The sequence below is a fragment of the Vigna unguiculata genome, chromosome 5, assembly GCF_037176805.1.
Source record: "Vigna unguiculata cultivar grain cowpea cultivar isolate G323 ecotype 2 chromosome 5, ASM3717680v1, whole genome shotgun sequence".
Lineage (NCBI taxonomy): Eukaryota > Viridiplantae > Streptophyta > Magnoliopsida > Fabales > Fabaceae > Vigna > Vigna unguiculata.
Genome location: NC_140796.1, coordinates 54,440,193 through 54,462,237, shown reverse-complemented (window position 1 = coordinate 54,462,237; position 22,045 = coordinate 54,440,193). Strand labels below are relative to the sequence as shown.

General features: G+C 29.1%; 2 protein-coding genes, 1 long non-coding RNA gene and 1 other non-coding gene across 6 annotated transcripts; 2 read left to right on the top strand and 2 right to left on the bottom strand.

Moving 5' to 3' along the window:
- Positions 1-435: 435 nt before the first annotated feature.
- ATXRCC1 (BRCT domain-containing DNA repair protein) lies at positions 436-4,436 on the bottom strand. Of its 2 annotated transcripts, XM_028070450.2 has the most exons (8): positions 4,347-4,436; positions 3,870-4,174; positions 3,603-3,791; positions 2,788-2,899; positions 2,149-2,234; positions 1,918-2,028; positions 1,594-1,680; positions 436-905 (listed from the first exon to the last, which is right to left on the bottom strand). In XM_028070450.2, exons 2-8 carry the CDS (start codon positions 4,098-4,100, stop codon positions 564-566), a joined length of 1,158 nt encoding a protein of 385 aa, XP_027926251.1. In that variant the 5' UTR covers positions 4,101-4,174; positions 4,347-4,436; the 3' UTR covers positions 436-563. The 2 variants fall into 2 exon arrangements, with proteins under 2 accessions (XP_027926251.1, XP_085530100.1); XM_085673974.1 differs by lacking the exon at positions 4,347-4,436 and having other exon boundaries at positions 3,870-4,337.
- Positions 4,437-4,500: 64 nt separating this feature from the next.
- On the top strand, positions 4,501-4,582 carry TRNAS-AGA (transfer RNA serine (anticodon AGA)). Its single transcript has one exon. It is a non-coding gene; the product is annotated as a tRNA-Ser (tRNA).
- A 112-nt stretch (positions 4,583-4,694) lies between these two features.
- CENP-C (centromere protein C) lies at positions 4,695-9,743 on the top strand. Of its 2 annotated transcripts, XM_028070044.2 has the most exons (12): positions 4,695-4,956; positions 5,069-5,268; positions 5,340-5,428; positions 5,526-5,640; positions 5,736-5,887; positions 6,027-6,704; positions 6,783-7,231; positions 7,340-7,412; positions 8,232-8,341; positions 8,986-9,079; positions 9,157-9,264; positions 9,468-9,743. In XM_028070044.2, exons 1-12 carry the CDS (start codon positions 4,810-4,812, stop codon positions 9,590-9,592), a joined length of 2,340 nt encoding a protein of 779 aa, XP_027925845.1. In that variant the 5' UTR covers positions 4,695-4,809; the 3' UTR covers positions 9,593-9,743. The 2 variants fall into 2 exon arrangements, with proteins under 2 accessions (XP_027925845.1, XP_027925844.1); XM_028070043.2 differs by having other exon boundaries at positions 4,696-4,956; positions 6,027-7,231.
- A 1,365-nt stretch (positions 9,744-11,108) lies between these two features.
- LOC146886558 (uncharacterized) lies at positions 11,109-12,474 on the bottom strand. Its single transcript, XR_014994720.1, has 2 exons — positions 12,268-12,474; positions 11,109-11,721 (listed from the first exon to the last, which is right to left on the bottom strand). It is a non-coding gene; the product is annotated as an uncharacterized LOC146886558 (long non-coding RNA).
- Positions 12,475-22,045: the final 9,571 nt, after the last annotated feature.

Sequence of the window (22,045 nt, the reverse complement as noted above, 5' to 3'; positions counted from 1 at the left end):
ACCAAAACAAACAATGTGCAAATGACTTTTTTACATAAAAAAAACACGACAACTTTTAAAAGATCATTTAAAAATGTAAGACTTTCTAAAAACATTTAATAAAAACATTTTACAATTAGGATTTCAGAATTTAAATTTAAAATGATTTATAAAATATTAAATCATAGTATTTTACTTTAATTTTAACAATCGTAATTAAACACCACAATATTACTATAAATTCTTTGCGTGCCAAAGAATTTAACTAACCAATTTACGAGTATAGAAAAATTTGAACATCTCCTGAATCACCAATGTTTAGTCCAATTTATGGTGACCAACATGACTTAACATTTAACCAAACACATTGCAAGTAAAGTTGTGTTTTGATTTACCCAACACAGATATTTGAACAAAATAGAAACTCAGAAAAGTGATATGCATGGAAGCAGCAAAAACAGGAGAACATCTAAGGCTAACAATAACAAAGACTTTGTGATATACACAGTAGAATATTCAAAGAAAAGTCTAGCTAAACCAAATCAACTCCTTTTCTTCCCAAAAGAAACAAGTTCAATCAGAATTCACAAGTGGCCGATGTTAGAGGACAAAGTTTTATATGCAAGGTCTATTTCTTGTTCCGTCATCTCAATTGTATCATCACTATCATACTCAACTGCACCAGAAGACATGGCATTTGTTCTTCCAGGTTTGCTTGTCTGTTCTTTATTTACCTTTGAATTTTTCTTCCTTTGATGATCTAAACTACTTAGTTCCTCCTCGTAAATTCGCTTGCAATCCAAAGCCTGCCTGTGAATATCTTCCTTTGACAACAAAGTTTTCTTGTTTCCAACTACATCTAACTTTGCAAGCTCCTCAACTACACGAGGCAAGAACATCCAGTCCTCAGTTCCTTTACGGATATCCTGGTTAAAGATAATAAGGCAATGACCATCAGCTGCGAAATATTTTATTTTTATTTCATCCCTACTGTAAAAGCACTGGCATTGAAACTAAAAGTAAGAGTAGTGATTATGGAACAGGATTCAGTGAAGTCAAATATAATGGCAAGGTATAAAATTAAAGTATTAAATTAGAAACAAAAATACAACATTCTAAGATCAAACCGTTAATGGCTTTGATATGGAAATGTGTCATTCAGTGAGCTGACTCAATCAATTGATCAGCCAATTCCTATCTAAGTGAAATTAGTCAGCAACGTTAGGTATTGTCACTGCCACAAAAACAAGTACAAAAGTTGCAGAGAAAACTTAGAAGCACCCGAGAAAATGTTGGATCAGAAACGATTAGGAAATAGAAAATACTAGGTACTAGGGTGTTCATGCAAGAAAAAATTTGACATTCTTATGGCTTGTTATGTTTCCTAGTTAACTGACTTCGTACCTCCTAGGATAGACAAAACACAATTAACACTCAAATAACAATCAATTGTGTTTTAGACACTATATCAGTGATCCTTAAAGGAAATCGATTGAATTTTAAATAAGGTAATTCTTTTCTTTATGTTTATTCTGACATATCTCTATGAAGGGAGAAATTTTACCTATGCTTTCTATCTGACAAGAGTGATACAAATTTTTCTGAGTACATTACCTGTTTTTCCTCTAGAGAACGAATTGCATCTTGCAAACAAGTAAGAATTCCCTCTGCGGCTATTTTTGTCACCTCACTTGGATCTGGCTGAAATGATTAACATAATTTAGATTCATATAGTATATACTGCCAAGCTTTAGCAAAGTTAAGCTAGGGTAGTCAAAAACTATGATTTTCTAACAAATGAGCTTAGTTTCGATGCAAACTTCTTTTTTTTTTTGCACTTTAGTCTGACTCTATGGAAGTTCAGAATCCAAATAAGAATTTTGTAACCTCTAGAAGGAAACAAAAACTGAAAACACACAGAAAATGGAAGATCATAACCTTTTCTTCTTGACTTTCCAGCCACTGAATTGTTTTATTCAAGTCATCAATGGCCCACTCCTTCACTTCCGAAGGCTCAAAGCATTTCCTAGAAATATCAATGCCTTTTCCCTGGAATACGCACCAAACATAAAAGTCTATACTCTATAGCAGATTTAATTGTTTGCAGATGAAATAAAGGTTATTCAGAGTCTCAAGTATGTGACTTATAAAACATCTTGTTAGATTTACCTTTGATTTAATGGAGGCGGTTGACTTTGAAGGCTGTTCTCTATCGACACGCTTTGGTGACTTTTTGGGTACAGATGGTTTTTTATCTGTACTCAGCAATAGTGGGGTTCACATAAAGATAAAATAGATGTGAAATTAGATGGAGATAGCAGTATTGGGGCAGGGGAAGGAGCTTGACAAGAACTATCTCATAAAGACATGTTGTAGTACAGGCCATTATTTTCAAAGCTTCATTATTACATTGAGCATCCATTTAAGTAGTGTGTGTATATACATATAAATATATATCTATATATCTATCTATATATATATATATATGTATATATATATATATATGTATATATAAGATCAAGATGGATGTAAAAACGGCTTTAGAAAAACAAAAAAGAAGTGTTTTAACTTTTGAGTAATTTAAGAAATAATTAGACAGAGATAATATCATTTAAATCAGCAATAGATAATTGCAATTTTGTTCCAAAATATATAATTTTATTTTTCTATTCACTTTCCTAGAAAAAGAGTAAAGATATAAACAAGATGCTTGTTGGAACAAGCACAGTGCTCAGTAAATAGTAAAAAAAAGATGCCCTCTAACTTAACTTTCTATACTATATACAAGCACATAGCCAATTATATCACCTTCATTGACTTCTCCTGAAACATTTCCATTACGCCATGGTTTCCCAGCATGAAGAAGGTAATTGTCAATTTCAATCAGCTTCCTCTGGGTGTAACAATCTATTATCCAATCCTAATCCCGAAAATGAAGAAAAGAAGGGTACATCATGTAATATCAAGTAAGAATATTGTCCAAAATACATATAAAGATTATACAACCAAGAGTTTGAGTGGCATGACAAGAACTTCCCAACCAAAATGAAAACGTGTTAAAGTTTGATAGCTCTTAATAATATTCAACACTTAAGTAAAGTAATGCTGACAAAATTAATGAAAAAGAAAAAGCATTGATTTGATTTAGCAATAGAAAACCTCTAGCAAACAAAATGTTTCAATTAGCACATTACATAGAAAATTGCTTCATACAAATCAAGGCAAAGTTGCGTGTAATCTTCAAACACTGTAATGGAGTCTAACAACACCACAAATTAAAGGAATTACAGAAATTGACACTGAAATAAATGTGGACCTAAACGATCAAATAAAGTTATTTCACGAACAAAGAAAAATGACTATGAACATAAGATGCTCTTGCGTTCTCTTGATCATTAAGATAACAGTTTATTTTAAATTATGAGCTTATCAATAAGCATGAATCAATACCAGATATCTTAACTCCTTTATAAATGGAGGCATAAAAATGACACCTAGAAAAGCATAGAACTAAACATAAACATTATTTTGAATAAATAGAGAGAGAGGGAGAGAGAGAGAGAGAGAGAGAGATAATATTGACATTCACGTTTAAACAAAAGGAAAAGGGAAAAAAGGAAAACCTTGGATACAATGGTTCCACAATCAGCTTCAACTTGTCTAAACTTAGGGGTGTTTGGAAATGCACAAACCAAGAGAGTGCAATCAGAGTTCCAATCAGGCTGATATTGTGCCCCCATTTCCATTGCTCGTGACCTCAACATGCCCCTCTCCGGATTCACAAACCCTGAGAGCACAAAAACCACCCCTTCCTGTCCAAAAACCGGTTAAACTAATGAGTCAGCCAATAAACATTCGAAAATAGCAATGCAAGCAAAGCCAAAGCCCACCAGAAGTTTGTTGAAGCTTCTAAACTCCAAACTTGAGGCAGAAGATTTTCCACCATTCTCATTTTGGACTTTGCCCATCTCGGGTGCCTCACCCTCATTGAATTTCTCACCTTTGCCGTCGAAAGTTTGTTTCTTTTCACTGTTTTCGCCCTCGTTCTCCTTTGAACACGTCCATGATGGCAGGCTCCGCTTGGAACCGCTGTTGTTGGCACTTCTTTTTGCACCAGACATAGTAGAAAAACTACTTACGTGGAGGGTGCCAAAAGCACCAAATTCGACAAACACTGAAGTTTTAGTGAAGAAATCTGCATTTGGGGTCAGAATAAAATTCGTAAATTGATCAAAAACTTCATCAGTGAACAGAAACATGCAAGAGAATTTGAATGTGCGTGCCTACTGAGATGAATAGCAATAAAGAAATAAATATAAATATAAATATTGGGAGAAATCTGAATCAACAAAAAAAAAAATTAATACTCTTCGCTTCCTCTCCTCTTTCTTTTGCTGCTCTGCGTTTTTGTTGTTGGGGTTGCTTATGTGCTGCGCCTACGCTGAATGTGCAAAGAAGGTGGCTTTAGATAGTTAGCATATAAAATTATAATATTATTTTTCCAAATTTTATATAACGAAAGTGAACGTGCCGGAGTGGTTATCGGGCATGACTAGAAATCAGGCGGGCTCTGCCCGCGCAGGTTCGAATCCTGCCGTTCACGATTTTTCTCTTAATAAATAATAAGATTTTTTTGACTTTATTATTTTAGCTATTTTATAAGGAGTGTTGAAGTAAACATAATATTACTCTTTTATTATTTAGTTATTTTATAAGTAGGAAGAGCTGCTCCCGCTCACTCTTTCGTTTTCAATTTTTGAATCAAAAGAAATAAACCAAAACACGATTCTAGGGTTTAGTTGTTCGATTCTCCGAAACCAATATGCATCAATGGAGAAAGAAGGTGATGCACTAGTGGATCCTCTCGCCAATTATTGGGGACTTTCCCTCTTTACTTCGCCGTCTCTTCTTCCACCTTCCCAACCCTACAACTCAGACTTAGATCTTCAAACCATCCACACTCACCTCAAATCCATGGTGAGTACTTATCATAACCCTTTTTTTCTCTTCTATCGTTTCAACCTAATTAAGTTTCGTTTAGCTTTAATTGTAGCATTGCCTTCCATTTCATGTTACTGTGTTTGCACAGGCCTTGCGGAGTCCCGCGAAACTGGTGCAGGGGGCCAAGTCTGTTTTGGATGATAACCCTAATCTGTTCGGCTCTGAGATCACGCAAGACTCAATTTTTCAAACAACAAACGGCGCAGCAGAGGATGGAGAATTTCGTCGACAACAGAGACCTGGTTTGGGGCTCAAACGTCCACGCTTCTCTATGAAGCCAACTAAAACGTAAGGCTTGTATATTCTATCCGTGAATGTATTTTACAGTTGTTTTTTGTTGACTGGGTTCTTTGTAACAGGCCCTCTGTTGAGAGTTTGCTTCCGACTTTGGACCTTGATAGCTTGAAAGATCCGGCGGAATTCTTCTCGGCCCATGAACGGTTGGAAAGTAAGTTTGTGTTTGTTTCTTCTTTCTCTTCTTGTGAACGAGATTCACTTCCCCGTGGCTTGTTCTTGGTCTTATTGGGTTTGCATTTGGTGGGTAGATGCAAAAAGAGAAATACAGAAGCAGCTGGGTGGTGCCTCGTTTGAGTATGATCAGAATAGCTTGTCTACTAGACCACGAGAACGTCGACCTGGGCTTTTGGGGAATGATCAATTGTACTCTCTCATAATACTACGATAACCAGTCTGCATTGTGATTTTTGTATTTTTTTTATCTGTGTTTAACTCGAGCTTAATGTCTTATGGGCCAGGCCAATCAAATACAAGCATCGGTATCCCAGAGAAACCTCTGAAAGTGTTCTGTCCTCCCAGGATACGCTTGGATCTCAGACTCTTGATCTCGTGGCCGAGAGAACTGACATAGATGAAGCCTATGTGCTATCTTCGAAAAAAAAAGTAATGGGTGAGTGGATGCTACCCCCATTCTACTATATGAGTGCGCTGCCGGGCCTTTTTTTTTTCCCTCCTAAAATTGGACTTTTCAGTGCATTTTTACTTCCCCATTTTTTCAATACTTCAATCATTATGTCTTTTTTCCGCAGATTCATCTGCTACTAAAGGGAACAAGCTCGATGAATTGTTGGATGGATTGCTTTCATGCAATTCTGAGGATCTAGAAGGGGATGGGGCAATTAGTCTTTTGCAGGAGAGGTTACAGATCAAACCCGTAGCTGTAGATAAATTTTCTGTTCCGATCTTCCCAGATAGCCAGGTGACTGATCTGAAATCATTGCAAGGGAAAAAGTCAAAGCCAAGGAAGGCTTTATCCGACATAGATAACTTGTTGAGAGGAATGAATACGAATAAGAAGACACCAATTAAAAAGTCTACACAGATCACTGTGCAGCAATTATCTTCACCCACCCCTCCAAGAAGTCCATTTGCTTCAATCTTGTCACTGCAGAAGCACATTTCAATGTCAAGGCAACCAATGGATCATTTTTCACTTAATGAAATTGGTATGGAAAATTCAGAACACAATCTTGTTCCTGGGAGGCCGAATGAATTGAATGCTCACTTGATTAAAGATGTTGTAGTTGCAAAGACCAGTACAGTTTCGGACACAGACAGAAATTACACCAATCCATCTGGAAATTCAAAGGAAGACAATTCTAGGAAATCATTGAATGAACTGAATGCGTCCTCAGCTGAAGATATAATTGGAGTTGGTGGGACAAGCGGGGCTAAGGAAACGGTCACTAATGGTACCAGTACATCTCGTAAGTCTATGGAGAGTAATTCAAGGGAACCTATGTTCGATGTTGATATTGACTCAAGTGAACTTCATTTTGACATAGATGTTGGAGGCAGTGGAATGGGCAAAATGGTTGGCACAGAGGACAAGTCGAACATTGAACCAAACATGATCGCAGATGTTGTTGCTGTTGACAATACAAGTACAGTTTTGGATACAGACATAAATTGCACCCATGCTTCTGATATTTCCAAGGAAGAGAGTTCTGAGAAGTCATCAAATGAACTGATTGCGTCCTCAATTGAAGATATAACTGCAGTTGGTGGGATAAGTTTGGCTGAGGACACTGCCAGAAATTGTACAAGTACTCCTCAAAAGTCCATTGAGGATAATTCAAGGGAACCCAAGTCTGTTAATAATGTTGATTCATATGAACCTCTTGTTCACATGGATGTAGATGTTGGAGGCAGTGATATGGGTGAAAGGGTTATGCATGACATTGAGGACAGGCTCAATATTGAGGCAAATGAATCCTGTCAATCCGAGGACAATGTATGTTTCATTTGGAAAAAAGTAGTATCATAAATTTAAGTTGTTGACTCATGCAGAGTTTTAACAATGAAAACCTTAATCAATCTTTTTGTGTTCTGATTGACACAGGCAGGAAATATGCAGCCATTTACAACTTCCATTCGAACTGATGATGCAAATCTCAACATGGATAATCCACTAGGTATGTATTTATTCACATGCTTCTGAGTTATATTCTGAATAACTAACTGAAAGCAGAATGCCTGAACACGTTCAGAATGTATTTTCCTGCAAAATGCTTCATTTTGCATTATTAGGAAAATAAAAGAAAAAAGAACAATGGCAATTGATTTGTACACACTGTCATATGCAATACTAGTTTATTCCATTGAAAATCCGTTGGCTTAGGATATGCAGAGTTCTTTGAACCTGCATCTCTTGAGTAATTCTGCACATGCATTAATGCTTCTTTTGAAAACTCAAACTATATTATGATCTTTTGTTGCTGATATGATGTCATGTTCCTGCTCACTGCTCAGAGTGCACTTATATTTGATCATTTGGTAGTGAATTTGATATCTTTCTTACCATTTACGTAAATGGTGTTTCGAGAACATGCAATATAGAACTACTTAAAGATAGTGTTTAACCCTCTTTTCTGTTTTGTCTTCTTCAAAGAAGTTTAAAGCAGAGGGCAGGCTAAGCACAGTCATAGAAAATCATTATCAAATGTAGTTTTTAATAAACATGCCTGAAAATAGTGGTTCTTTAGAGGCTATTTGGAGGAGCTTATACTTTTAGTGAATGCAAAGCCCGAAAAAACTGTGCCAAAACATATATTTATGGAATATCTCAATGACATCACTTAATCCTAGTAGTTTACCCCTCGCAGTGATTCATATAACAGTGTCCTGATTTCTCCTCTTACGTTGCCCTTTGATCTGTGAAATCAGCCGAATATATTTTAAAACCAGCATTAATGTACCTTCGATTATACTAACTTTGTTGTGGTTTGCCTTAGCTGATCAATCCGATCTTGCTGGATATCAAGCCAACGCTGTGGATAAACGAGCCAGAAGATCAGAAGATGATCAATCCAATCCCACTGGATATCAAGCCGATATTGTACAGGTTACTAGAGTTGTCCATTTCTTTTTTTACGTTTGTCAGTGTTTAAACCATTTGTGTTATAATTCAATCATTTTATCATGTATCAGCAATTTAAATGGTAAAAATAGATATGGGGGCAATCAAGGTGCTTTACAGCAGAAAAATTATAGTTATACAACTAATATTTGTTCAATATTGTTTATTATTTATAAATTTATGAATGACATAAAAAGCGAAGAGATGCATAATGTGATAGAGAGAGATATAGAGAGCATCAGTGAATGTTAATACGTGTGGTCAAAATTTATTATAGGAATAATTTGCCATACTTTGAATGTGATAAAGCGTAATTTGTTCGATCACTTAGTGAAAGGCAATTACACTTGATTATCCATGTGCTTTCAGTTTCCTAACTATATTCTACTAGAAAAGGGTAAAATTAAATTTACCATACCATTCGGATAGTTAACGTATGGTTTGGAATTGAATTGTATTTAGAAATTTACAAATATTCATGTTTAAAATTGGTTTCTGTATTAATATTTTATGAAACTAATTTAGGATAAGCCGCCCTGGCATGATTCCACACAAGTCTGATTAATCACTATATCAAAATTTTACCCGCTAATTGCTTTTTAAGGAATTGACTGTGACTTCTGTCACAGGAAAAGACAGATGCTTCTATGCAGCCTGTTAAAAAACAGAAGAGAGTTAAATCACGTGCGCCAACAAATGTTTCCAAACGGCAAAGCCTTGCTGGTTTGTACTTGTCATTTATCCCCTCCATTTATTTTCAAGAACTCCTTTTGTTGTTAAGTAATTTATCTTTGTTCCAGCTTCCGGTACATCATGGAATTCTGGAGTAAGGAGAAGCTCCAGGATCAGGACAAGGCCATTGGAATACTGGAAAGGGGAAAGACCGGTGTATGGTCGCATACACCAAAGTAAGTAAAACCATATTGCTCTATCAGTCATTGTGGAGTAGTGTGTTATATAACAACTATTATTCCGTATTCGTAACTTTTGATTGAAGGGTGATTCTAGCTTAACTTCTGCCAGTTTCTTCTGTCTCATCAAGTTTAACTTTGATTGTGATGTTTTTTATTCTCGGCACAGGATTGAAAGAATTTTACCTGTAATTTTGCAGGTTTGGCTACTGTCATTGGGGTGAAGTGCATCTCTCCAGGAAGTGATGGAAAACCGACTATGAAAGTGAAGTCTTATGTATCAGATCAGCACAAAGAGCTTTTCGAGTTGGCATCTTCGTATTGAACATAAAACAAGTTCCTCGAATTTGTTTAGTACATTGATTCTAATCGCATCATTGTCTGTAGCTATAATCAGTTAAGCGGCAAGACTACTAAAGTGATAGTAGTTAATTCTGTTATGTACCTCATGTTATTTAGTCACATCATTGTCTCTACTTCTCTCCAGACTTCGGAATGCCCTTTTACCTTTTTCTTTTTTCTAGATTTCAGAATGCACCTCTATTATAAGAAAAGGAAAGATTGAAAAAAAAATACAAAAATTGGTAATGGTTCTTTATTATTTATCTTTTTGGAAAAAATAATTTTACAAGAAATGATTATTGTAGTTAGGTACCGTTATAATGATCAAATTAGAAGAGGTTTGGAATAATAATAGTAATAATAACTATATCTTTGTATACCACATCATTTACTAAGAAAATAAAAAATATTTTATTCAAAAATTAAAATTAATCTATACATAATTTATTTTTGTAGAAATGCAAGAACTTTTTTTTAATTGTTCTTAATTTAATTATAAACCAATTTAATTTTTCCCCTTGCAAAGGAGCTCATTGAAATGTAGACTTTATATTATTTTCTCAAACTAAATGTAAATGATTTAATGGTTCATACTTTTATGTATATATATATATATATATATATATATATACATAAAATAAATCAAACATTCTTTTATGAAAATAAATCATCCTGTCTTAAGATTTTAGATTGTATTATTTGTCCAAGAGTTTAGACTTATAAGTACACGTGTTATGAACATCCTACCAAAGTTACTAAGTTAATTACTAACTGTTTAGAAACCACCAAACATGTATAGTTAATTACTATATGTTCACACAAATGTGTGCATCACTCTAATAACAGTTTAAAAAGTAAAAAATACTTCACCAGTTAATAAACTATTCAATATATTCATGCGCAGAGTATATCCAACTTTAATTTTATGATTTCAAATTATCAACTTTTGATTTGTGATTGTGAGCAGTATAACTTTATAAATCATAAAACGAAAACATTTCTGACATTTATAAGCTTGTTTTCGCCCCCCTATACATCTATAAATAAATTCATACTTTTTATAATTAGGAATAAAGCAAATTTAGTATTAAGAAGAAAGTAAATATCCCTGACCAGAAAGGCACCGAAAAACAGGTACAGAAAAATTCTACCTCCATGGTCTGGGAATTGGGCTAGACAACAAGGCTCAATATTTACATTTTTTTAAATTTCATGCCCAGGCAGCTAGCATTTTGTAATCTGCCAAGCTACCATCATATCATGGCAGTCTGTCAAACACTTGGTGTGTCTCCCAGTTCACAACAATGCTACCCTTTTATATCATCTCTCCCTATTTTTTAACTCTAAATTAGCTTTTGAAAATTGTCTTCTAAAATAGTTTACAGAATCTTGAAAAAAAACACAATCACATTCTGAAATCTTCTCCTGTTTCCACATGTCAGTAATATCAAGACAAAATAAGATACAAACTAGACCTTATCTATCCATAAAGAGTTGAATGAAGAAAGGATTTAATTGCTGTTATATACAAATGCTGTTAATTTGTTCTCCAGACACATCTGTTATATACATCACCATGCACAAACAAATTTATATAATAGGGAATTAGAAACAATTTGGTGCGTGAATATAAGCAAACCTTGACTGAATAGGCGTGTGATGAATAGCCTCATCAATTTTAGAATGAGCAAATTCATATTGGCCCAGTCTGTCATAATGCTGCACAGTAAAAACTCACTGAGTAGGAAAAAAAAAATGGAAAACCTACAAAAAAGTGTGACGGAACCTGAGCCAAGAAGAACAAAGTCCACGTCATAGTTGAAGGTGACTCTTTTATAGGGGCCATTCGAATAAATTAGGGATGGAGTTAGTTGTTCTTTTGGTTGTAAAACAGCTTTATATAGCTGATTTCTATTGATTAAATAAAAGCGTGTTCAGTAGCCTTTCATGTATCAGTTTCTCTTATCTAATACAAGATGAAAGAATACAAGAAAAGGGATGAAGAGGACAAGAAAGCAGAGGAAAGTATCAGAAAACTGTCAAATTCTGCAGTTCTGCAGGCTCTTCATACCATATCACGCACACTGAAGGCTCTTGATATCAATAAAACACCTGGTGGCGGTGGTCAACAGAGAGAAGCCAAGAAAAAGATGCCAGAACAAAGAAGCAAACAGAAAACGAAGAGAAATAAGTTTATGTATTACTCTGATGTATTATTGATACAAGGCAATATGCCAGAAAGCCTTATTTAAGATATGCTGAAGGACTGTCATTTATTTAAGCAACCAAAGCTAAATAATCAGAATTCAGAAACCAAAAGATTAACCAAAAACATATAAAATGGAGAGAAGTAAGTCTTGACTTCTTAAATTCAAAATTTTATAACTGTTGAAAATCTAACACTTTTTAATGTATTTACAAGAAATAATGGTTCGTGAGACTCTCTCTGCTATTGGATAAGTTTACTAAAATCATCACTAATTAAATTGGTGATTTCAATGAATTTCATCCACTTTAGAGAAGAAAAATGTAAGAAACAAAGTATATCTTATGTTAGTAAGATTTTCTCTTAAAAATAATATGGCCACACATCTATGAATGTATAAACAATACACACTACCTCTACCAACAAATTAATATGGCCACACTGTAATGAACCTGTTAATACGCTCCTTGAGCTTCAACAAGAACCTCTCGTTGTCCTCTTCAGCCACTTTCACCGACCTCTCAAGAAGCTTCTGTCTTTCACCAACTCAGATAACATGTAATTGGATTTTGAAAAGGTAGGTTTGAGAGGGGTGGAAGAGGAAGAAGACGCTTTTGAAATTGGGAAAAGGCGCCAAACCCTAGGTAACTTTCTTCTTCTGTTTCTTCTGTTTCTCAAAATTAGAAATTTTTTTTACTTTTATTATATAAATTTATCAAAAATATTGAAAATAATAATAGAGTAAACACGCGCGTTGATAACACATAATGTATTTTTTAAATATGCATAATATTATATTATATTAAATGTAATATTATTAAGTTAATATATAAATTAAAATATATTTATTAAAAATAAAGTAAAATATATTAGAACAGATAAAAGAATAATCATTGATAAATTAAAAATAAAATGAAATATATCAGAACAGATAAAAGAATAATCATTAATAAATAAAAAAGAAGAGAATAAGTAAAGACATCCGATTTTATAAAAAACTTGTAAAAATAATAATCAACTTTTAAAAATTTAATAAATTATTATATTTAAATGGTAAAATTGGTAGTTTGAAATGTGGACGAAATTTTCTTTATATATTCTTATAGGTTTATCAAAAATATTGAAAATAATAATTATTGAATATTTTATTAAAAGAATATAAAACTAAATAAATCAATATATATTAAAACTTCAAAAATCAATGATCATTAAGTTATAACAGAAAAGTTATACATAAAAATCAATAGAAAATTTAAATTCATAAATATAAATATGTAAACCAAATTTCTGATTTTATTAAATAAAATCTAAAATAATAAAATAACAATAAAATTTAAAAATAAAGAAAAAATAAACATAATAACGTAAATTATTAACTATATTGATATAATTCATTTCAACATTTTTATTTGATGTAAACATATCAAAATTTATGTAAAAACACTTTATTTATTTATTCATCGATTTGGTTGAATTCAAATTAGTAATTACTGGATAACGTACACATCATGTTACAATGGGCCGCATTTGCCTAACTTTTAAGAGATAGTTGAATTATATAAAAGAATAATCGTTGATAAAATATAAATACTGTAGAAATGTAATTTGTCCTAAATATGACTTTTTTTTTTTATGAAACAGAAGTAAAATATTCATCTAAAAAAATATAAATAAAAAATGTTATTATGTTTACGATAAGAACAATAACTTTTTTAAAAATCATTAATCTTTTGATCTTAATTTTTTTTTTATAATTTGATTTAATAATAATTGTTTAATGTTCTTAGCTTGTGATAAAAGCTTTTTATTTTCTTATACGATGGTATTAAAATATGCATCATTCGTCATCGAATATAATAAATCATTTTATTAGAAATTTTAAACGCATATAAATAAGTACTTTCTCTCTTTATTTTTGTATCGAAAATATTCTCGTTTATTATTTTTCTTGTAAACAAAAGAGAAACATTTTGGATGATTGGATTAAATACTGTAATTATAATTAGCTTTACCAATCAGAGAAAATTAAAGTATAGTTTATTTAAGTATTCTTAGCATAAACTTTTAATTTTACAACTTTCATTACACACATTATTGACATGAAAATTCAATTTTGACAAAAAGAAAACATTAAAATACACATAAATAGACTTGAATTCTATCCATAATACTAAACTCGAAGAATAACTAAACGTAACCAATTTGAGTACATTTATCAATTTTATATTGCGATAGAATGAGTCCAGGAACTTATCGATCAAATTGGAAAGTAAAATGACGTTGAAAAGTGGTCTATTTTCGAACATTAATAGCTTCTAACTCATTCTACATTCTTCTGAAATTATAATTTGTGGCTACAAGAAAATACCTAAGTCAGAGAAATTGTTCAATCACATGAAAATGGATACCATTTTAGTGCATATTTTCAACCTCTCCACTTCTCATCAGAATCAACTTTTCTGTTCACCATGTGAATTCTATAGACTCTGAAAATTCTTTGGTTTCTATCTATATATATATATATATATATATATATATATATATATATATATATATATATATATATATATATATATATATATATATATATATATATATTTATTTATTTATTTTGCAAAAACACTTGTTGAGGTCTAGAACTTTGATGAATACATTATAACTTTTTTAATTATCAATACAAACAAAATACAAGTGAAGCTTTGTTGTATAACTTTTCTAACATCACCTATATTAATTTATTTTAATATTATAAACAATAATGCAATTAGTTTAAAATATGTAATTAAAATAATAATACAAGAGTGGTGAAAAAAATAATTAGATGGAATAGTGAAATTCATAAAAAGCAAACCCAACTTCTTGAATAAAAAATTTAGCTACTTCTTACCGTTCATCGTTATAGAATAACGATGAAAATGAATGTTTTCGACTTTCAAAATGCTTTTTTACTTTCTGTTTTTCTTTTAGGTCAAATTCCTTTTTTAAAATAATTATTTTTTCTTTCTCTTCCTAAAGAACTTCTCAAAATGGTATTTTTTTTTCTTCTAAAAAGATGATTGATTTTGATATTTGTTAAGTTCTTATTTATAGATTTTTTGAATTACACTGAATTTTACGGTTTTGTACTAGAATAAATAATCTTAGAAATATTTTCTTTTGCTGGTAAGTTTGATACTCAAATTTTGTTGATATTTTTCTTAATTTATTTGATATTTTTACTTATATAAAAATATTAAATATATAAATCAAATACTTATATTTTTTAATTTTATTAAATAAAATTTAAAATATTTAAAAAATAATGAAAGATAATAATAAAAAATAAAAAAATAACGATGATGGTAATTATCGACTATATTGATATAATTTATTTTAACATTTTCATCATGTGTGAGAATATTAAAAATTATGCAAAAACACTTTGTTTATTTATTCATCGATTTTGTTGTATTCAAATCAGTAATTAATGGGTAACGTACACATCACACATGTGTTTACATTGGCTGCATTTGCCTAACTTTTAAGAGAGTTGAATTATAATACTCTAAATAAATAATATACATGCTTCAATTATCACGCTATCACCTTCAGTGCCTTCTGCATGTGGTGTTAGTTCTACCTCTAATTTAATATTTAATAATCATATGTTGTCGATCACACTGTCTCTTCTAGAAAAATTATTTGGTGAAAAGTCTCCTCACACTTTAAGTGATTAAAGGTATAGAATTATTGTCTTTTTAAATTAATCTTTTGTCAAAATATATAACAATAAACGATTGTGTTTATGACTACAGAGTCTTCACTAATGTGAAGTAATATATCAATTCTCTTACTATTTCACCACAATAAAATTAATAGATGGAAAAAAATTGGTTGGTAATGCCAAAATTATTAACATTTATAGTTTTTATTACTGATGAAATTTTTTTCTGACATTTGTTATTTATTACCAAATGTTCTTGTTAGGATCCGACTATTTTGCATTTCAGTTTTGAAATACACATAAGAATTTTTTAATTTGCTCTAATATTGTCATTTTTCAAAGATTCACATGTCAGTTCTCAGTAAAATACGAATTAATAATTTTATTAGTAATAAATTAGTTGATAATTTAATATTTTTATTACTAATAAAAATATCATTGATAATATATTTATCAGTAAATTTTATTATAGATTGAATGATTTAATATTCCATAAAAGTAATGGGTATTAAAGTTTTTGTTTGGAGTTTGAATATTTTATGATAAAATTCGATAACTAATGTAAAATGGATCTATTTTTTATATTAAATAAATGAGTTAAATATGTTTTTTTCTTTCAATTTTGGAATTAGTCTATTTTAAAATTTTAAATTAATTTAGTTTTTCATTTTTCAAAATACGTGGATTTAATCTTTTTTATTAAATTCTATTAGGTTTATTTGATGTTTCGTACACATTTCAAAATTGTATTTGAGTTGTTTATACTCTTTGACACATTTTTTTATTTAATGTTAAGTCAAATACTATTACGAAACACGCTTGAAATGTCAAATAAACTTAACGAAATTTGATTAAAATGACTAAATTTACGTATTTCAAAAAATGAATGACTAAATTAATATAAAATTTCGAAATAAACACTGAAAATTAAGTGATAAAAACATAATTAACCTTAAATAAATTAGTTATGAAAAAAAAAGTCAGAATATATTAACAAATTTTAGTGATAGCAATTTTTTTTTATTTGTCAATACAATTTTATTTTTATTTTTCTCAAAAATTTTGTTTTATTGACAAAAGTTAATTATGACCATAAGTTTTGTCCATCAATAATAAATTTTTTTCTTAAAGCTTCTATTTTCCGGTTGTAACGGTGAAGCAACTAAAATTACCACTAGATTAGGTTTAGTCAATACCATTCACACAAACATGACTCCTCGTGTAAATAAAAAACATAGAAATGGGTCTGTTCTGAACATAACATAAATACTGACACTGTTTGTAATCATTAATTTAAAAATGTGAAGAATCCGAAATGTGGTGTTATTTTGAGTGGATGACACAAGTGTTGGGTTTTATCAGTTAAAAAAGTAGCAGCATGGGGCCATGATGAATCACATGACAGAAAAGCTTCTAGAAGGAAAGGTGACTCATGATAACGTTAATGTCATGGCTGATTTGGAACCAGGACGGTGGTCACATGACAGCAATGCTTCTAGAACAACGCTCTCAATAATTCATATCATCTACTGTTCCTTTTCCCTGGCCTCCAAATAAAAACTATAATTATTATTTTTTCTGCAATATCTCATTTTTAATTTCCAATCATAATAATGAACTGCATCAAATTTTCCATCTTATTCGCCCTCGTGCTTTGAACTTTTCACTTTGAACTGTTCTTCCCACAAAACTTCCACTTTCCTTAATAGTTGCTTCAAATAATTAAGGACTTTTTTCTTTGCAATTAATTACCATCTCCATCATCGCATGTCTCACAAATACCACCCTTCAAATTTCTTTCTTATCCTATAAACTTTGGATACAAACACATGTACGGATACGAAAATATAACTAAATTAAAAAATATAAAATATGTAACACGACATATATATATATATATATATATATATATATATATATATATATATATATATATATATATATATATATATTAATATTAATTTTAAACTTTCAATTAATAAATTATTAACTAACATAAAAATAAATCTAATTTATTAATTTAATATCTAAAAAAATGATAATTATTAATCATATAATATTTTTTTCTTATTTTTATATCAATAAAAATTTATACAATAAATTTACAAATTTATAAGTTTTTTAAAAAATTATTAAATTTATAATTATTAATATTATATTAAAGGCATGTCAAAATCATATTAAAGACAAAAAAATCTTTTAAATTGAATATTTAACTAATACTTATCATACAAATATACAAATATCGATATCCGATAAATACCAGACACGCACGATATACGCCGTTGATTAGGCATGTCCTGTTAGTTCTTACCTTTTCCTTAACGGCACATAAAAATATCTATAAAACTGTAACTTTTTAAATATCTCAAAAATTAACATAACGTTATGTTACTATAATATAATATTAACGCGACGACAAAACTGCTACGCTACACGTTGTCTGAAACAGGTTTCATAATTAAAAAACCGAGTGTGAAGAACTTGTCTGTTTTCTGGTTTAGTTTGGAATTTGCCATTTGCCATTTGCAAAATTAATGTGTTTGATGTGATCTTTGGTTTGAAATGCGACGTGAACCTTACTGGTTGGGACTTATGAGTGGAATGAAGCAACTTAAGCAAGAAGTGTTTATGGAAGCTAATTAAAGGTCAAATTTCACTCGATTTGTCGGTGAAAGAATTTTGATCATGAAATGGGAAAAGTTAAAAGCTTGAGAAGTGGGTCATGGGTAGTGTCCAATGCATGAATAAAGATCTTTCCTTTCCCTCCAAAAATAAGAGATAAGTTCAGCCATCATCTTGAACCATGGAACAAGCAAGGAATCATGGCCTATCATTTTCGTTGAAATCTGTGAATTGCAGTTATCAATTGGATTTAGGGTTTGTTTTCGATTGGATGGATTTAGGGTTTGTTTTCTATTTGATGAGGTGGAAAGGATGAGAAAAAACAAGAAGGAGAAGCGAGAATACAAAACTTAGATCGTTTGAAAGAAGACGAAGAAAATAGATTTTAGTGAAAAAAGATTATAATAAATGTTATTGATATAATTGAAAAAGAATATTCATGTTTTTAAAAAGTATTAAATTAAATTTCTATTTTATTATAATAAATAGAAATGTAAATATTAGTAAAAGGTTGAAAACATAATTATGTTAAAAAAATTGATAACAATATATATAAAGGGGATTCTCCTTTTTGTATTTACTTTTCAAAATACCGATTTTACTTTTTAAATATAACAATTTATTAAATTTTTAAAAATTGACCGTTACTTTTACAAATTTTTTATAAAATTTGTCTTTGCTTTTTCTCTTCTTTTTTATTTATCAATAGTTATTCTTTTATTTGTTCTAATATATTTTACTCTATTTTTAATAAATATAATTTTAATATATATATATATATATATATATATATTAACTTAATAACATTATAATATTATCATCTACTAATATAATATCACACATATTTAAAAAATACATACACATTATAGCGTTTGTGTTACGTTAGTAATTGATGATGTATACGTGTTATATATGTATACGTAATCGTTGTAACGCATACGCATAATCATGTCTATATTCTCATGTGTACATAATAATTATCGTGTATATGAATGTATACATGATTGGGTATTTTGTAATACATAATCAATTTTTTGTATAAAAGCAAAGAAAGTTATCTTCTAATTTTTACCTTAAATTTTATGAATTTTTTTTAATTAATTTATTAAAGGGGTTCTTTTATTAAAATAGAATATATTTCTTTTAGTAAAAGTACGGGATAAAATGGTTTATAACATTTTTTGTTTCAAACAAGTAAAAACATTTATTTAAAGAAATGCATTTATAATTATTTAATCAGACAAACACAATAAATGTAAGTAAGTTAAGATTTGATTTGAATTCGTTTATCAAACATATTAAATTTTGATAATATTTTTTAAAAGAAAGATTCAAAATATTGTAATAAGTCAAATTTCAATAACCCATAGTTGAAATAAACTTAAACCTATTTCTTAATCTGAAACTAAAGTTTATCACGATAAAATTTGTTAAATTATCCTATCATTAATACAAGAAATTATGTTAGTGAATTTATATTAATTAAAAATAAAATCAAACATTCTATTATATAAATAAGAATAATAAATCTCACTTATACGTTTATATTAATTTTATTATAGAAAAAAATATAAATCATTATTAAAAAATTTCATGTTTTATCTTCAAAAAAAGAATAACGATAATTAAGCAGTGATTTATGAAAAAAAAAATGGAAGAAAGATAAGGGAAAGAAAAGTATGCAAAGTTTGTAGATAGAAGAGATAAAAATGCAATTATGAGAGTGAGAAAAGTGATACTGATATGACATTATGCATTTTTTCTTTCAATTTGGATTTTTTTGTTTGGGCTCAAAATTTCACTCATCCTTCGCTCTTATCTCACAAGTGGGCCCCACTTTCCTTTTCAACGTATTAATCTATCTTTCCAAACTTTTTTGTTACGTTCTGCACTTTTTTTTTTAATTCTTATATATAAATAAATTACATTTTAATTCCTGCATCAAATACACTAAAAGGCAATTATACAATTATAATTCCATACAATATCACAAATTATTCCCTAAACGTGACATGATTACAATTAATGAATGACATTATATTTAGAGAAAGATATTTAATTTAAATTTATTTAAAAACTATAAATACATAAAATTTAAGGTGAGTATCTCTCATTGATTACTAATTATCAATATACAAATATACAAAAATTTCAACGAGTTTAAGGATTGAAGTGTTTTTTAGAAACACACCCTTTTCTTCAAACACGTGCTAGAAAAGAATACCTCAATTACAAATAAGATAAATATTTTCTAAGAACATAGAAAAGTAAGAAGATTGGTCTTCTGTGGTTATTTCAACTTTTATATAAACATATACTTTTATATAGATACATATTATGGAGTTTTTTGGATACTAATTATGTAGCAATTTCATACTGAGTAAAATATAAAAATAAATATTTTTATTAAAAAATATTATATCTATAGATTAAATTGAAATTATTAACTTAATGTTAAAAAAGATTTAAATATTTTAACAAATTAAGTTTTAAAGAATTATACTACAAGAAAATGCTTCATTAGTAACCCATTTTAGTGACCAAAAATTGTTAGTTATTATAGTGACTAATTTAGATACAAGTTTACAAAGTACAAAAATTATTGGTTACTAAAATTGTTACTATTATGAATAAAAAATTATAATTGGTCATTAAATTGGTTTTTAAAATTAGTTATCATAGTTTTGACTACTACAAAAAATTGGTCACTAAAAATTAGCTATCTAAGTTTTGGCTACAAAAATAACTTAGTTACTAAATTGGTCTTTAATTAATTAATAACAAATTTAGTGACCAATTATAATTTTTTTTATATTAGTGACTATTTTAATAATCAATAAATTTTAATTTTGTAAATTAGTATCTAAATTGATCACTATAGTAACTAACAATTTTTAATCACTAAAATTGATTATTAATAAGACATTTTATTGTAGTAGTATTTTTATAACTGTATATTATTATGATTCCGTTAAATTTATTCTTTTCTTACTATATTTGAATTCATTTACAATAATACTAAAAAATTGGTATGACTTCAAAGTGTTGCTGCATAAATGTATTATTCCCATGTTTATTGATAGGTACTGACAGAAAAAAAGGACCGGTCTAATTAATGGAAAATAAGCTAGTAATATTTGTCGTAAAAAATGTCATTTCATTTTTATAATATTTTTGTTTCATTTTAAATAAAAGAAAATAGAATATATTTATATTAGATAAATGCAATTTTATAATTATATTATAATAATATTCTCATCAGAAAATAGCATGGTTTTTCCGTGAGAAAAGATGGTTCACGTAAGAGAACTTATCTTGAATTATTTTAGTACTTAAAAGAAAACAATTAAGAATGAAAATTAGTTTATTTTTAAAGTTTTTCTTAAAATTGTTTTTTTTTAATATAAGAGTGATTTTTTTTTTCTTTTGGATAAAGAGATTCTTTTTTATATTATTACATATAGTCTATTTTATTCAGTCATGTTTTTATCTACCACCTAATATTTCCATGGTACAAAATATAGTACTCTTGTAAAGTTAAATCGTATATTTGAAAATTGATTATCCATTTGGTTTATGAAAATTGAGAAAATATTCATCTATAAAAACTTTTTCGATACTTAAATTATTAAGTGCGTGTTTGGTTTTACGTCAAATTGATGTATAATTTATTATAATTTATTTTTTAACACATAATCAGTACATATTTGGTTTTCAAAATCAATTAAAAAGTAAAAAATTTACATTAAATAAAAAACAACTAATTATTAATTCTATATTGGAGAATTGATTGAGCTGAAATCAATTATCTAATACTAAATCAAACACGTTCTAAGAGATGGAGAACCTATAAAATATGTGAATATACAAGTGAATGAAAAATTGAAATGAAACATTAACCT

Excerpts from the sequence above, each read along its gene's own strand:
- ATXRCC1 (XM_085673974.1), bottom strand. The coding sequence starts at position 4,238 with ATGTTTCTGTTCACTGATGAAGTTTTTGATCAATTTACGAATTTTATT. Across the intron at positions 3,792-3,869 it reads GAAGCTTCAACAAACTTCTG|GAAGGGGTGGTTTTTGTGCT; the intron begins GTGGGCTTTGGC and ends GTTTTTGGACAG. Across the intron at positions 1,681-1,917 it reads TGGAAAGTCAAGAAGAAAAG|CCAGATCCAAGTGAGGTGAC; the intron begins GTTATGATCTTC and ends TAATCATTTCAG.
- CENP-C (XM_028070043.2), top strand. The coding sequence starts at position 4,810 with ATGGAGAAAGAAGGTGATGCACTAGTGGATCCTCTCGCCAATTATTGG. Across the intron at positions 7,413-8,231 it reads CAACATGGATAATCCACTAG|CTGATCAATCCGATCTTGCT; the intron begins GTATGTATTTAT and ends GGTTTGCCTTAG. Across the intron at positions 8,342-8,985 it reads ATCAAGCCGATATTGTACAG|GAAAAGACAGATGCTTCTAT; the intron begins GTTACTAGAGTT and ends CTTCTGTCACAG.